Source organism: Megalobrama amblycephala, linkage group LG1 (assembly GCF_018812025.1).
Source record: "Megalobrama amblycephala isolate DHTTF-2021 linkage group LG1, ASM1881202v1, whole genome shotgun sequence".
NCBI classification, from domain to species: domain Eukaryota; kingdom Metazoa; phylum Chordata; class Actinopteri; order Cypriniformes; family Xenocyprididae; genus Megalobrama; species Megalobrama amblycephala.
Window position 1 is genome coordinate 18,904,492 of NC_063044.1, and position 17,338 is coordinate 18,921,829.

At 41.8% G+C, this 17,338-nt stretch overlaps 1 protein-coding gene across 1 annotated transcript in view; it reads right to left on the bottom strand.

Moving 5' to 3' along the window:
* The window catches only part of LOC125265093 (retinoic acid receptor beta-like), a 93,803-nt gene extending 76,683 nt beyond the window's left edge, over positions 1–17,120 (bottom strand). Inside the window, exon 1 of the mRNA XM_048185081.1 lies at positions 16,912–17,120. Within this exon, the coding sequence (XP_048041038.1) occupies positions 16,912–17,023 (112 nt within the window). The 5' untranslated portion in view covers positions 17,024–17,120. The remainder of the gene's footprint in view (positions 1–16,911) is intronic.
* Positions 17,121–17,338: the final 218 nt, after the last annotated feature.

Here is a 17,338-nt window from a genome sequence, read left to right on the forward strand (position 1 = left end):
GTTATTTAAGTGTCTTTTGAGTGTAAATGTATGAATTATGCCTTGCTTTTATCTGTATGACCATAAATTACGCAGTAGCCTACAGTTTACTGTCTTAGAAGGGGGGGAAATGCAGTGGCCGCGCCGGTGCCTTATGCGCGTGCACAAATTCTTGCACTGCTTACTTGATATCGCAGCCTGTTAAATAATTAAAATAAAATGCCATCAACCAAACATATAAAACGTTACACTGCTCAATTCAATTCTGTAATACAATCTGCCGTTTACCACCCATGACCACCGACTCACTATACTGTTATGTGAAGAATGATGTTGATAATGTGAGTAAAGTACAAAGCTTACATAATAAATAATAGTTTAGCATTCGTCTCGAAAATGGAAACAGTGAAAGGTAGGCTTCAGATTCACTTTAAATTAATTCGTTTAGCATCTTATTTAGTTTTAATTCTAATAAATAAACCTGTTTTTCGCCTTGAATATAGCAATGGAATGGTGTTAAAACAGAAAAGAGATTTTTTTTAAAAATTTGTTTTGGCTTGACGTGTATTTAGCCTGAATAGGCTGTTAACTTTAGAGGTTTTGTGGTAAAATAAAATAGGGCAGTTTTGTTCATAATTATAATGTTTGTAAACATACATTATGTTATATATTATATATAGGCTAGGCTATTTGTATACATTTTATTTTATTTAGGCCTACCGATAACTTACATTAGGCCATAATAAAATGCGACGTATACGCGACATATCTTTTTTCCTTTCAGGAATAGCATCGGTATTTTTAACCATGCAGCAAACATTTTAAAATATCTTGAAAAAAATACTTTATAACCCATTGATAGATTTTCCTTTTGTTTAATAGGTTTACATTTGGACAGAATCTTATTATAAAAGATAGGTAGGTCTATTGGCTAAGACGGCAAATACTCTTCATTTTTTCTAAACAAACCAATTTCGGAACGTTAATAATACAGAAGGAATGCTGGAACAGAAACGTTAAAATACAGATTCTGCTCCCCAGCAAGCAATAGCCGTCATTTCACCGTCTCGGTTAACTATAGACCCGATATAGTCCGGCTATGTGTAACCCACTTTTAGCCAAAATAATCTTTGCTTTGGTTACATGTCGTTTTTGCCAAAATAACTTGCGATTTGTATGATATTGCATCATGTAAGTGAAGTCAACAGTGATTACAAGGTGTTTGGTTGCACATCTTTGACATGTTATATTGTGTAGGCTGTGCGTAGCCACAATTTAGCTCGTAGTCAGACCGGCTGTTTGTAGCCCACCTATAGTCAATCCTGATTTATTGTAGTTTTTGGACAGGAAGTGCTTGCGATGGTTGATATCTCACATGTTCGCAATGTCAACGATTTCTACAAGGTTTAAGTGGCATTTCATGACATAGTCTATATGTAGTTAAATAAAAATTTACAATTCTCAACCGCTAGATGGCAACTGTGGCTCTACTGAGACATGACCATTGGCAACGCGAGACTTGAACGTTAGCTCTCGATCACTGTTGCCAGATCTCGCGATAAACATTTCCGCATTTTACAACTGTTGGAGACGGGGAGCAAGCAACAGCAAATGTTAAAGCAAATTCTTTCCTGCTTTTGGTCTTGTAAGTATCTGTGTTTTTCATTTTGACATGTGTTTATTATTTATGTACATGCCGTGACATTTTAGCGGGTAACAGTGCAGACTCAGAGTAAAACGTGGTTAAATTAACACACATGCATATGTACTGTAGTGTTTCCTTGTGCCCTAAAACTCTGTAATTATCTAAATACAAGGGGGTAAACACTCTACTATTATTTGTTATGGAAGCCTTGTATATCTTTTAATCTTTTGATCATTATGAAAGAAAAATATGAGTTTTTCATATGGCAAGGCAAGTTTATTTTGTATAGGCTAGCACATTTCAACAACAATGTTCAAGGTAATTCAAAGTGCTTTACATAAAACATGGAATTTATGGAACTGAAAATTAATCAGGTTGTTTTATAAACCAAAAAATATTGTTAACATTTTTATTTAACTTTTTTTGTCAATTTGTTTTATATTTTTATTATGTTACACGTTGTAATTTTCTTTTAATGTTTATTTGTATTGTATTTGTAAAATTTAATTTATTATTTTTTATCATTGTGTATTATCTTGAGTTCTTTTTCTAAATAAAACCTTTTATATTTAATTTGTTTGGACGGATTGTCATTTATGAGAACCTGTTATATTTAAGTGAAAATAATCCTTTAGCCATTATTTTGTTGTCTATTGCATGTATAGATGTAATCATTCATTAGTAGTGTAATTGATGACTAGTCTAATTTTGGGTTATGGTTAGACGTCTATTAGATTTTCACTGACAGTCCAAATTTTGCCCTATTGTAGCCTAGACCCTTATTAACCGTCTATTAGACATAAATATGTAGTTGTCTAATAGTCGTTTAATTGATGACTAGTCTATTCTTTGGTGATGGTTAGACGTCTATTAGATTTTCACTGACAGCCCAAATTTTGCCTCGTTTTAGCCTAGATCCATATTCACCGTCTATTAGACACATATATGTAGTCGTCTAATAATCGTCTAATTGATGACTAGTCTATTTTTGGGTTATGGTTAGACGTCTATTAGATTTTCACTGACAGCCCAAATTTTGCCTTGTTTTAGCCTAGACGGCCGGGCTATGTTTTGACGGCTATTAGATGTCTAATAGACATAAAATTGCTTGCTGGGTCGGAGTGAAACGATTGATTTTTTTTTTTTTTTTTTTTATCTCTGATTGTAAAAGCTTTGTTTTATGCGCTTCCTTCCAAATCTCTTCACAAATTACAGTTGGTAAAAAATGCCGCTGTTCGAGTTATTACCAAAACTTCTATCTCTGAACCTATCTCTCCTGTTTTACAAAATTTGCATTGGCTCCCAGTTAAATTCCATGTAAATTTTAAAAATTTACTTTTAACTTATAAAGCACTTAACAATTTGGCTCCTTCATATCTTCTAGATTTTCATATACACACTCCTTTCCGCAATCTAAGATCGGCTTCAGCACTTACTCTTGTTCTCCCACACACTTGGTCAACTTCCATGGGGTCACGAGCTTTTGGTTATGCGGGTCCCCATTTATGGAACTACCTTCCTGTAGAAGTTCGCAATAGTTCAAGTCTTCCGGTCTAGTCTTAAAACGTATTTGTTTAGGCAGGCTTTTATGTGATTTCAATGTCTGTTTGTTGTATTGGCTTTATTGTTTAATCTCATTGTTTTATGGAATTTGTAAGGTGTCCCAGAGTGTCATGAAAGGCGCCTATAAATAAAATGTATAATAATAGTAATAATAATGTGATGCAATTTTTTTTATGGAAAGGTGTTTTAATCTCTTTTCCATCACACAGCGAATGAAACTGGCCAACCAGTAAGTGTTGCACTGTTGGTCATGTGCCCAAAGCATACAATTTTGCAAGGTAACAGTGAATAGCTCTTGTATTTGGTGTTGCCTGATAAACATAATTGCGAATAAAAAAAATCTGTTAATTGTGTCTGACTTTGGTCCTTCTCCATGACAAGCAGGTGTCATGGAAAGATCTGCGATATCACCATCCTGATAGTAAATAGCATATTATCCCACTGTTCTTGTGTACTGCTTTTTTTTTTTTTTTTTTTTTGCATTGGTCTGAACACAAACCACATGCAAACACATTTTATTTTTGCTGAATTTTTGTGTAAAACAGGCCTTTCAACTGAGGTCCATCTATATCTATGACTGAGCTGCTACATATAGTAATAGCCAAAAGTGGTCTGGCCTAAGAAAATTGACATCTTTACCCTTTATTCAAATATCACTAAAAAATATGTTAAAGATTTTGTATGCATATTGTGTTGCTGTGCTTGGAGTCAGTTGTTTTATTTGCGGTAATGCAATGAAACATGCCAAATTGTGAGGACATACTTTTGGTGGGGTGGTCATATAAAGAAATTATGAACATGTAATTACAAGAGAGAACCAACAAATTATTATTAACTGATTATTTTGTTGTCATGCTGTGGCTGTATAAATAAACTCACAACGAAGGAGAATACAAAATCAACAGTCTTTATCCCTCTGGGCCCTGGAGGTGTTTTGACATGCCCTGACATTTGTGCTTGTTTTTGTTATTTTTAACATTTTCATGGCTAAAGTCTGATTTACACTGTATTCAGCACAAACTCTGCTACAAAAATATATGAGCAGCATGTATGTAAAAGTTTGTAGTTTTGAGAAATAATGTTTATGCATTTTTTGTGAAAAAAGTATATATTTTTAAGTCACTGAAATAAGGCCACAAATCCCATATTGAACATTTGTTCACAAGACTTTTGAAAAATGTATGATGTAGGCTATATTTTTTGCTTCAAAATGAATCCCACTCATTCACATTAAACAATAAACTGATTTTAAAAAACATGTTTTGTGTCAGAAGGCTGTATGCGGGGAGGGCGTGAATTATCATGAATAATGATGTGTTTCCTGGGAAGACAAAGACCCTCCCCTAATGGGCCTATCAGCTGAATAGGACTGCGATGGAACTAGAACAAAGAATGTGAGGAGATTTAAAAGAATGGCTTTTTAAATGAATGTATTTTATTTACAACACAACATAATCCAAATATACAAAACAAAGGCCAAAAAGGCACATTATTGAGCATACTTATCTAAAGACAGAGACTTGAACAGTCACACACCTTTGTGCCATTCCTGAAACAGTTCCTGTTCAACATATATGTCATTTCCAAGGTGTTTTTTTCTTCTTCATTTTACCATGCTCATGTAGTGCAGTTTACTGATGTTGGTACAGTGCTCTTAGAGAAAACCAGTTTCAACATGACTCATCAGTGGCACCTGGTTCCTGTAAAAAACAACAACAAAACAACTGTGAACATGCTGATATCAGAAGCAACTAGGGCTGCATCTAATTGTGATTTTTCTGGTTAAAATTGTGATTTAAAATGCACATAAACTATAAAGAACACCAGGTTTGTTGTACCTACTTGTAGGGCTGCATAAAATAATAATAATAATTGTTTTACTTTACAGAAAACGTTTATTTTTTGGGCAAAAAAGCAGGCGGCCTATTACTATAAATCATTATAAATATTATGTATGTTTAATTCATACTGGAAGCCGTAGGGCGCCTCATGCAGAAAGTCCAAATATGCCCCACAGAAGTAAAATAACATGCTGTTCAAGGATATCCATAATACAACTATCACTGTAGTGATATCACTATCACTGAATAAAAAGAAGAACACAATCTGTGAGAGTATATCGTTTATCTGTGTTCTTCAAGCCATGTTGGATATTTTCATTAGAATAATGTATATTTATGATGCAACTCATTGCATTAATTTATTAGAATACTTCAAAATAATATACTGTCTGCCTCATTCTATGATAAGAAGCCACTTCAGATCCCAAATGAAAATAATAATGATTATAATTATGACCAGGGCTTGACATTAACTTTTTTTGCTCACCAGCCAATGTGGCTTGTGGTTTTCCAAAGTTACTAGCCACTCAGCATTTTCACTGGCCACAATTTTGCTGTTGTGAAATTACATTTTATATGATTAAAGTTGACTTTGGCATGCTAAAATTACTTGATTTTGAGTCATTTTACATGATTAGCTAGATTTAAAACCCTTTCAAACTTTCAAATGCAGATTAACCACCTAAATCAAGACTAGGCCTACATGGTATATCAGCTTGTATGTACGGGTGGACAAGGGGTGGGTAATATGACCATAATATGATACATTTTATAATTGTATAAGTTGTTTTTGTTAGGCTATATAAAAAGAACAAAGAAGCAAATTAGCAAATTTCAAATACAATAGTAAATTAAATAGCCTAAATTCTTTTTCAGATACAGTAGGTTTAGTTAACATTTATTTAACATCTTTTGTTGTTTGATTAACATTAATGACATACAGATTGCTGAATGCATGTACGTAATACACTGACACATTTCCAGTTTTTTACCCACCTGTTTACATGCACTTAAGCCATAACCGACTGTATCCATGTGAGATACTCCAGACGATGGACATTATGACATCTGTGTGCTCGTGTATTTGACCATTTGACCATTCAGGCGCAAGGAGATCTGATCATGCATGCGACAGAGAGAGAGCACACTCGAGAGAGCGCTTCTGTTGTGTGTCATTCAGCTCAATTCCGTCGATCCCGCCTTCACTAACTGCAAGTTAATCGATAAAGAATTGTGATCGGATTGTAATTTGTGCTACAACGAGCATAGCTACCTTTCATTTGGCTGTAGGCTGAAATTATATTCAACCCGCTAATGTGGCTAGTGGGAGTGGCTGTCTTACCCACCACAGCTGAAATCTACCCGCATTTGGCGGGTGTTATGCCTCGTTTAATAATTTAAAAACTATTTTATTGTGTCATGAAATGTAGTTTTAAAAGTTTTTCAGGTGAGAATGTAGTTGTTTAAACCTGAAATCTGTGGTTTATTTATAAAGATAGCGCCTATTTGAAAATTTGATCTGACGTTGTCGGAGTTGTGAGATCCAGGCGATCACCGGGCGCTTGGTGCTAATGTACGCAGCCGAGAGCAGCTGTATCTCGGCTAGTCCTTCTGAAATTTGCCGCTGGCTCAGATGTCTCTGTAGTGGTTAAAAATATATCATTCATCTTGTGTATAACGGGCAATCTTTGGTCTCATGAATTTATAATTTGTTCCCGGGCAAATCGTTTTTGCTGAGGGCAAAGCAAAGTTTTATAACTTTTTATATTTATTTTACTTTACCGTTGTAGTGCGCACGCTGTACATTTGACTAAATTGTTTGCTTGTCTTTATTTCTTATTGTTACAGTAGACGGAGGACAGACACAGGTATAGTGTAACACAGTCTTTATTTTGACCACAGGAGAGCAAGGAGAATGAAACAGGTGAGAGAACTGGTAGTAGTTTGACTTGAACTGATAACAAGTGGGATAGTTACTGTCCTTTTCTTTGCAGGGAGTTAGACGCTGGAGACTGGAGATCGCTGGAGCACTTGGAAGCTGACGGGAACACACTCACGGAGCAGACGAGGCACACAATGGGAATCGACACAATGGAGACAGGTAGGTATGCGAAGCGGAGTCCTTAAGGGTAAGCATAAACATGTAGGGTATGCAAACGAGACCGGACGTGGAGAGCTGTGTGCGTGAGTGCTTTATAGTGCTGTTGATGAGGAGAGTGATGAGGTGCAGGTGGCGGTGATCAGTATTCTGGAGAAGGTGCGCGCTGTGATTGGGTGACGTTGGAACCTGACGTGTCTGTGACAGTATCCCCCCCTCCACGGCCCGCTCCAGAGGGCCGAGAACCCCGACGCCGTGGTGGTCGTCCTCTTCCCCGCGGTGCCGGTTTCTCAGGGTGACTGTCGTGGAAGGTTTGGAGTAAACTGGGATCTAAGATGTCGTTCCTTGGGACCCAGGAGCGTTCTTCGGGACCATATCCTTCCCAATCCACCAAGTATTCAAGCTGACCACCACGACGCCGGGAGTTCAAGATCTCTCGAACCTCGTACGCAGCTCCGTCCTCCAGGATGAGTGGAAGGGGGGGGTTCGGCGGGAGCCACGTCAGGTCCTGTGAGAAGAACAGAGGGATGGTGGGCTTTGAGGAGTGACACATGGAAAGTTGGATGTATACGGTACCCTTGTGGAAGGCGGAGTTGATAGGTGACCGGGTTGACCTGCTTGACGATGGGGAATGGGCCAATGAACCTGGGACTCAGCTTTCTGCAGGGCAGACGCAGTCTGATGTCACGGGTGGATAGCCAGACCATCTGACCAGGCTGGAAGACCGGGGTGTTGGAACGTCGGAGGTCGGCTACCATTCTGCGTCTGCGCAGGGCTCGTTGCAGCTGGTGGTGTGCTGAGTCCCAGACCCTCTCGCTCTCTCGGAACCAGTAATCCACTGCCGGAACGTTGGAGGGTTCCCCATCCCAGGGGAACAGTGGGGGTTGGTAACCGAGTACGCATTGAAACGGTGTAAGCCCAGTAGTTCACTGTCGGAGAGAGTTTTGGGCGTACTCGGCCCAACCCAGGAACTGGTTCCAAGAGTCCTGGTGGTCATGACAGAAGGTACGGAGGAAGCGGCCAATCTCCTGAACCTTCCTTTCCATCTGCCCGTTCAACTGGGGGTGATATCCAGATGTTAGGCTGATGGCCACACCTAGGAGTGAGTAGAAGGACTTCCATACACGGGATATGAACTGAGGCCCTCGGTCGGAGACGATATCCTCTGGAATTCGAAATATCTGAAGACTTGGTTGAAGAGTATTTCGGCGGTCTCCATTGCAGTAGGCAATCCAGGAAGTGGAATTAAACGACATGACTTTGAGAACCGGTCCACAACAACTAGGATGGTGGTGTATCCGTCTGAGACAGGAAGATCAGATATGAAGTCCACTCCTAGGTGTGACCAGCTGGCAGATGACGAGGAGACTTGGAGATGGCACACTCCCTGCAGCCCTGCACGTACCTTCTGACGTCGGCCGCCATCCCTGGCCACCAGAAGCGTTCTTTCAGCAACGAGAGGGTCTCATTGGCCCCCGGGTGACCAGTGCCAAGTGACGTGTGGGCTGAGTGAATGGTGGGAGTGCGTCGTGTCCGTGGAAGATAGAGCAAGCCTGGCGGAGGGTTAGTGGAGGCATTGGAGGAGGGAATGGTCTCTTCTGACCATGTTATGGGGCTCACGATGAGGGAGCTAGGAATGATGGGTTCTGGTTCCTCAGTCTTTTCCTCAGGGGCATGTAGACGGGAGAGAGCATCCGCTTTTACATTCTTCGTACCAGGGCGGAAGGAGATCGTGTAGTTAAAGCGGGAGAAAAACATGGCCCAGCGAGCTTGTCTAGGGTTCAATCTTTTCGCAGAGCGAAGGTACTCCAAGTTTTTGTGATCCGTTAATACTAGGAAAGCATGTTTGGCTCCCTCCAGCCAATGCCTCCACTCTTCCAAGGCAAGCTTGACCGCTAGAAGTTCCCTGTCTCCGATGGAATAGTTGACTTCCGCCGGGCTGAGCATGCGGGAGAAGAAGGCGCATGGATGGAGTCTACTTGGGGTCCCCTGCTGCTGCGATAACACCGCTCCCACTCCAGTGGTAGACGCGTCCACTTCAACAATGAATTGTTTCTCTGGGTCAGGATGTACGAGTAAGGGAGCGGTGGTAAAGGCTTCTTTGAGCTGGTTGAAGGCGTTGGTGGCTGCCGGGGTCCAGGACAGAAACTTGGGCTGGTTGCGGAGTAAACTGGTGAGTGGATGGGCGATAGAGCTGTAACCTTTGATGAAACGTCTGTAGAAATTTGAGAAACCGAGGAAACGCTGGAGTTCTTTTATGGTGGTGGGTTCTGGCCAGTTGGTTATGGATTCCACCTTCCTCTCGTCCATCCGGATGCCACTGTGGTCGATGTTATATCCCAGGAATGAAACGGAAGGTTGAAGGAAAGTGCATTTTTCGGCCTTGAGGAACAGATGGTATTGGCGAAGGCGGGTGAGGACCTCCGCAACGTGTTGCCGATGTTCGGCCTGGCTCCGGGAGTAGATGAGAATGTCGTCTATGTAGACCAGGACAAACCGGTGGAGAAACTCCCGGAGCACCTCATGAATGAAGTCCTGGAATACGGAGGGGGCGTTGACTAGTCCATACGGCATGACCAAGTACTCGTAGTGGCCAGTAGGGGTGATGAAGGCGGTCTTCCACTCGTCCCCCTCACGTATCCGGATGAGGTTGTACGCGCTGCGGAGGTCCAACTTTGTGAACACAGTGGCACCACGGAGATGTTCTAGGGCCGCTGGGACGAGAGGAAGGGGGTAACGGAATTTCACAGTTATTTTGTTGAGTGCTCGGTAGTCAATACAGGGCCGCAAGCCTCCGTCCTTTTTAGCCACAAAGAAGAAACTGGAAGCAGCAGGGGAAGTAGACGGCCTGATGTAACCTTGGGCGAGGGCTTCCTTGATGTAATCCTCCATGGCCTTCTCCTCCGGGATGGAAAGAGGGTAGATCTTTCCCTTGGGCACTGGTTCACCCGGAAGCAGGTCGATGGCACAATCCCATGGCCGGTGTGGAGGCAGCTTGGAAGCCCGCTGAGGGCAAAATACGTCACTGAAGGGGGCGTAACACTCGGGGATTTCAACAGAACGTTGTTCAACAGGACTTTCGATGGACGTGGCGCAGAGAGAGAGATCAGGTGAGGAAATTGGTGGAACTGGCAGATCCGTCAAACAGTGCTTGAAGCAAGTGTCGCCCCACTTCAGGACTTCGCCCGTCTTCCAGGAGATGGTCGGATTGTGCTGCTCCAACCAGGGGCGCCCCAGAACCACGTCAGCGGTGGAGTCCTCCAGAACCAGCAGATGCGCCTCTTCTTGATGTAGAAGTCCAACTTGAATGTTAACAGGACCTGCCACGGAGCGGACGTGCTTACGGCTCAGGGGTCGGCTGGTTATGGAGCAGATCTTGTAGATGGTCGGAGACGGAGAGGTCTTGATACGGAGTTGATGACAGAGGGCACCAGAGATGAAGTTGCCGGCGGACCCCGAGTCGATGAGCGCGACCACTGTAAGGGAAACATTGGCGGCAGTAAGATTGACGGCAGTAGTGAGTGGTTTCATTTTACGAGTAGCAGGAATAATGGCACTCACCAGGGGTCGAGGCGGTCGTGTGGGGCATGCTGCAATCACATGCCCCGGTTCACCACAGTAGAGACAGAGACGAAGGGTGAGGCGGCGGCGGCGTTCTTCATAGGATAGACGAGAGTTTACTACATCCATGGGTTCTTGCGCTGGTTCTGGAGTGCTGACGGGTTCGGATCGGCAGAGTGGCACGGTGGAGAAGAACTGGTCCTGGTGCTCTTGGAGGCACACCTGCATGCGAGTGGCGCAGCGGATGGAGAGCTGGATGAACTTTTCTAGGCCGATGTTGTCCTCGCATGCAGCGAGTTGCAGCCGCACCTGAGGTTCCAATCCTTGCCGGTAGTTCGTTATCAGGGCTTGTTCGTTCCATCCGCTGAGGGCCGCAAGCGTTCTGAATTGCAAAGCATAATCATAAATGGACATAGATTCTTGTCTCAAATTATAGAGTTTCTCACCAGCTGAAGAGTCTGTGATGGGTTTCCCGAATACCTCCCGGAAGTGGGAAATAAACGAAGAGTAGGATTGGGTTACAGCGCCCTGCTGGGACCAGATGGAATCGGCCCACTTCAATGCTTTGCCGCTGAGCTGAGAGATAATGAACGCTATTTTGGCGTGTCACTCGGGTACAGGTGCGGCTGCATCTCCAGGACCAGTGTGCATTGCAGCAGGAACCCGCTGCAATCCTCCGCCGATCCTGAGTAGGGCGCCGGTTTGGCCATGGGACTGGCGTACGGCGGCAGTGAAGGAGGTGTGTTGACGTGCTCTGTGGGGCTAGCTGGTGCTGGTGCACGTGAAGATGGAGGAACTGGAGATGGTGGCGATGGATGGACGGTCAGCGTGCGCCGGAGCGCATCCACCAAATCCTGAAAGGGGTCGGGTTGGCTCATCCTGGGTCAACGGTGTTGGTCCGGTCTTCTGTTACAGTAGACGGAGGACAGACACAGGTATAGTGTAACACAGTCTTTATTTTGACCACAGGAGAGCAAGGAGAATGAAACAGGTGAGAGAACTGGTAGTAGTTTGACTTGAACTGATAACAAGTGGGATAGTTACTGTCCTTTTCTTTGCAGGGAGTTAGACGCTGGAGACTGGAGATCGCTGGAGCACTTGGAAGCTGACGGGAACACACTCACGGAGCAGACGAGGCACACAATGGGAATCGACACAATGGAGACAGGTAGGTATGCGAAGCGGAGTCCTTGAGGTAAGCATAAACATGTAGGGTATGCAAACGAGACCGGACGTGGAGTGCTGTGTGCGTGAGTGCTTTATAGTGCTGTTGATGAGGAGAGTGATGAGGTGCAGGTGGCGGTGATCAGTATTCTGGAGAAGGTGCGCGCTGTGATTGGGTGACGTTGGAACCTGACGTGTCTGTGACACTTATTGTATAACTTGTCATATTTTATACTTATACTTTTATAATGGTTATTATTGATAATTAAAACTGACTTTTAACAAAAAGAGAAGGTTGTTTTGTCTTAATTCATTTTATTATAGGCTACGTACAGTGAAGATAATCAGAGTACATGCCCATATTGCCTGAACCACATATTAATAGGTTTCATATTTTTTTAAATAAAAACGAAAATAGGCAGGGTTGTGTTTTATATTTTGTTTTGTTATATAGCCTACATGAAGTGAAGATAATCAATGCATGCGTTGCCTGAACATTTGTGTGTGGCGCCTCTTGTGTTGTCATTCCCCTTGTAGCACGTGCAAGTGACGATTCTCTGTCAACCAATCAACGTTCTGCAGAGTGTAGCTCCACCCTTTTGGTACGGTACTGTTGTGCTTGGTACCCCAACGAAAGGGTCCCAAAAAAGTGGTACGGTACGGTTCAGAATTAGGGTACCATTCACAACTTTTGACAATGGAAACGGCAAAAATTGCGTACCGTACCGTACCGAACTGAACCGTACCGCTCAGTGGAAACGAGCCATTAATGTCAAGCCTTAATCATGACGTTATGAAGTGAGCGTGTTTTGCTTTTCAAATGCATATCGTAAGTGACTTACAAAGTCACAAAGTGACTTATAAAGAACATTTACTTTATGAAACATTGTTTACTTAGCGCAATATAAACATATGTTTGAGCAGATATTCATGAACGCAGTATTTCACAGTAAACACTGTATAAACATTCTAACATGTTACAGTTTATAACAATAACACGTTTACTAATGTAAGTGGGTATAATTGACTTACCTCCGCTGGATATCAATCGCGTTCTTCTTCTTCCGAGGTAAATTTAAGGTAAACTCACAGCATGTCTTCCAAACTAGATGAAAAGCAGAGGAATCACGATGAAGCTGATGCTTTATTTTGAGGTGATGGGGGCGTTTACAGGTTAGCGTGCCTCACACGTGGACGATTTGCAAGTCAAAGGCTGTGCTGCCCATGGGTGTGGTCACATTACAGATAATGAAGCCAGGCAGAGAAGACTGTACCTCTCATTAGTTTCATAAGGACTAAATAAACAGAATATTCATTTTCACTAGGACTTACTACATTTAAAAGTAGACACTTCAAGCTTTCTAAAGACATTTCTCTCATGTCTGTGTGATAAGTATTAGCTGTTTCAGTTCATTATTCAGACGTGTTTCAGAAAGTTTCTCGCGGAGACAGAGACAGCTGAAAGCGCACACTGTTTAGTTTCTTTATTTTACAAAAACACAATTTTGTTGTTATTTTGTGTACACAAATAAAAGTAGACTCTTTATATTTTATAATGATGTCTTACACTAATCTGTATGGCCAAAAATTACAGAGCATTTTAAATGGTTTCTGCTGTCATGAGGAAAAGATCCAGCAGAACTCAGAGGGTTAATAAATCCATGTAGGAGAAACACAAGGAGAACAGGCAAACACATCCACTAAACAACAACAAGACCAGACAAAGAATAAGAACAAATGAGGGAACTAATGAGCCAATTAATTAAGAACAGGTGAACTGAATGAGAAAGATACAGACTTGAAAACTAAGTCACAAGAACAGAAACAAACATAAAGCATAATCCTAACATTACGCCCCCTCTTGAAAGGCGCGTCCTCTGCCGGGGGTGGACACTCAGACGTAGTCGAGGAGACACAGAGCCAGGGTGACACTGCAGGTCCGGAGGGCCAACGCGGAGCTGACGGCTCATGGAGACTGCAGTGCAGCCAGTGCGACTGAGGACAACGGTGGAGCTGGCAGAAAGGCAGAGCCCGCTGGAGCCAAAGGGACGGAGGGCAGAGATGCAACCAGGAGACAGGAACTCTGCGCTGGAGCAAGGGTGACATCTGACTAAGGCGGAGACGGGGGAACGAGGGAGCCTGGTGGAGCTGGTGGGATGACGGGCCATGGTGGAGCTGAGTCCTGGGGCTCTGTGGCTGGAGGCAGAGATGGGGGATCCTCACGATCAGGCGAAGATGGGAACTGTAAGACCAGAGGCGAATCCTCCACACTGCAGGGGGCCAACTGTGGATGAGCCGAGGGACTAACAGGAACCAGCAAAGGAAGGGCGGATGAATCAGCTGGATTTAGTAGAGGAGGTGGAAGAGGGAGTTTGGGCAGCCACTCTGGAAACACAGGAAACTCTGGACTGAACGGGACCTGCGGTAACGGGGCATTTAAATGTAATATTTCCTAAAATAAATCCAAAACATTAGCCTAGTCCAAATTTAGCTTATTCACAGCAGCAGGGAAGTGGCAGATGGTGAAAGCCAATCTGTTATGAACCAGCACCCGCTCCACAAATGCGGCAAAATCCTCCTTTGAACCACTCACTGGAAGGTGTGCCTTGGACTGGTCTAGTCTTTTGTCACATATGTAGCAGTATAAATGAGTTCACAACAAAGGAGCATACAGAATCAACAGACTTTAATAAATCCACGTAAAAGAAACATAAGGAGAACAGGTAAACATATCCACTAAACCAGTGTTTCCCAACCCTGTTCCTGGAAGCACACTAACAGTACACATTTTCCAAATCTTCCTAATCAAACACACCTGATTCAACTCATCAGTTCGTTATTAGAAACTCCAAGACCAGAAATATATGGTTCAGAAAAGGGAGACATTCAAAATGTGTACTGTTGGTGTGCCTTCAGGAACAGGGTTGGGAAACACTGCACTAAACAACAACAAGACCAGACATAGAACTGAACCAAACAGGGAGTATACCCGAACAAATGAGGAAACTAATGAGCTAATTAATTAAGAACAGTTGAACCGAATGCGAAAGACACAGACTTGAAAACTAGGTCACAAGAACAGAAACAAACAAGCATAATCCTAACAGTTGTAGTCAATGCATGTTTTTTCGTGTGAGCTTTTGGTTTTTCTATGCATGTTTTTGCATGGTAAAATAAAACCCATAACTGTATTTTGCCTTTTTGTCAAATAATTTTATCAGATAAATACCTTAACCAAGTTTAGTGTTTTGTTCTTCTCCCATACTTAAAATATTTAAAGAAATATAAAATATATTTCCTCATATTTTTATAATTAAAAACAAATATCCCATCCAGACACCACTTTTGGCCATTACTGTACTTATTCAACTTCAATGAGTCAATTGCATCCAGTGTGCTAAAAAGCAGGAAATGGAAGGATGACCGTGATGTTGCTGTATTTATTGCTCTTTTATTCAGAAGAAGAGCATGGAATCATCTCTTTTCCTGCACCAAATGGAGTGTGAAGTCGACCTGAGCCATAAGCGCTGATGCAATCAAACAACAGCAATAATGTGTAAAATGCAAACTGCTTTAGATGACTTGAATGGCAGTACTCTGAATTTAAAGCAATGATGCGTACATTTTGCCATAGTGGTACATTTGCAGTTCGACTCCGGGTGAAAAAAGTGATACACTGGAATCCTTGTGAACTGTAACATTGTTTTTGTCCATTTTCAAGTGAACACATACATATTTAATTAAGTAACCACTCAATGGGATAATGGTTAATGTAAGAAATCATTACATATAGATTCCTATGAAGAACTTGCTACATATAGAATATTATCCAGGTTCAAATAATCACATTTCTTTTTGTTTTATAACCCCAGAGCAAAACTATACAAATGTTGCAGTTTTATGCCTTAATGTTTTTAAATTCTCAAGTCATTTTTCTGTAAGGGTTTTGAGTGGGATAAACATTGAGCTTAGCAATTAAATGTTTTTTAAAGAAAAAAATTAGTGCACTTAAAAGCTGTCTGGTTTCAGGCAGGTATAGCTTCAAAGCAACCAATCAAATTGAACATTGACTAAAAGAGGAAGGAAGTAAGCTTGAGACATTTTTGAGATCTACTACTTTAAAACTAGAGGAGACACATGCGAGTTTACTATGGTCTTATTCTCATGAATAACGTGCTGCATTTAATGATGTTTTATTAACAAAATTCGGGAGGAGCAAGTTCAGATAATTAACCTAATTAGCACAGGTGGAGAGCATTCAGTTAATCAACTCAACCAATGTCAAAAGGTATAAATTCAGCAGACTGACTTCTGTTCATCTGAGAGTTTATCAGCATCCCTCCTCCACCCCATCTCCTCACTTAAAGTTCTATCTACTTTTACCACACCGGGGGGAGTACTCTGGGTTCGGGCCAAAATTCCGAGCTCGGAGCCCTCTCCCTGGACAGCACGCCAAATACGCATAACTTTACTCCATTTAATTATATGGATATGTGAACTCGTAAAATCTCATTGCTATCTAAGAGAAGCAATTGTGATTATAAAGAAATTTCAGTTGTTCTTATTTTATACAGGACCCATTTAATGTCACACTAAAACAATTCTCATGTAGGATGATGTAACCATTCTCAAAAAGTTTTACACCTAGTTATAGCCAATGCACAAAAGAATTTGGGTTTCATTGGTGATTCACTGGCGAAATTGGGTTGAAATACAATATGGGACAGTGCACTAAACAGGGCTACCAACACATCTCACCTCTGACAAAACTGCTGTGACTTCACATGAGTCGAGTTATGCTGACTATAAAAAAGGACAAAACAGTTAAAGCTCTTAAATGAATCTCAAAGACAAAGGGCACAACATTTTATTGACAATTGCATATTACAGTGCAATATTTTTGGTTACTAAATCACTTACAATGAATAATATCATTGCTGATAACTCCACAGTGTGAAAGTTGATGGAAAAGGTGGGGGAAAAAATATGTATCTGTTGAAGGGACAAACTCCTGAGATGAAGTTTTGTATATGTATTGGATAAAGGTTTTTAACACTTACATTCTTTAGACATCCCCACAGCGAAGCACTTCTGTAGCCGGCAGTATTGACAGCGATTCCGAGTCACCTTGTTGATAATACAGTTCTTTTCCCTGTGACATGTGTACACCATGTTTTTCTGGATACTTCTACGAAAAAAACCCTGTGGAGAGAGAGAGAGAGAGAGAGTCTTGATTTTGTGGTCTAGAACTTGGTATGGCTCTGCCCTGCTGAAAAGCTGGTGGACAAAGTATCTCCAATGAACTAAAGGTGATATTTACCACAGCAAAGTTGTTATAGAATTTGAAGAAAAAAAAAAAAAAAAAAACATGGCTCTGCATATACAGTTTTTTTCAATTGCTAACATACTTTTGTCCATTCTTTAGTCACATTTTCAAAACTCTAAACACATTTAGCAGAACATCTGTCTGTTGTGGCCACACCATTA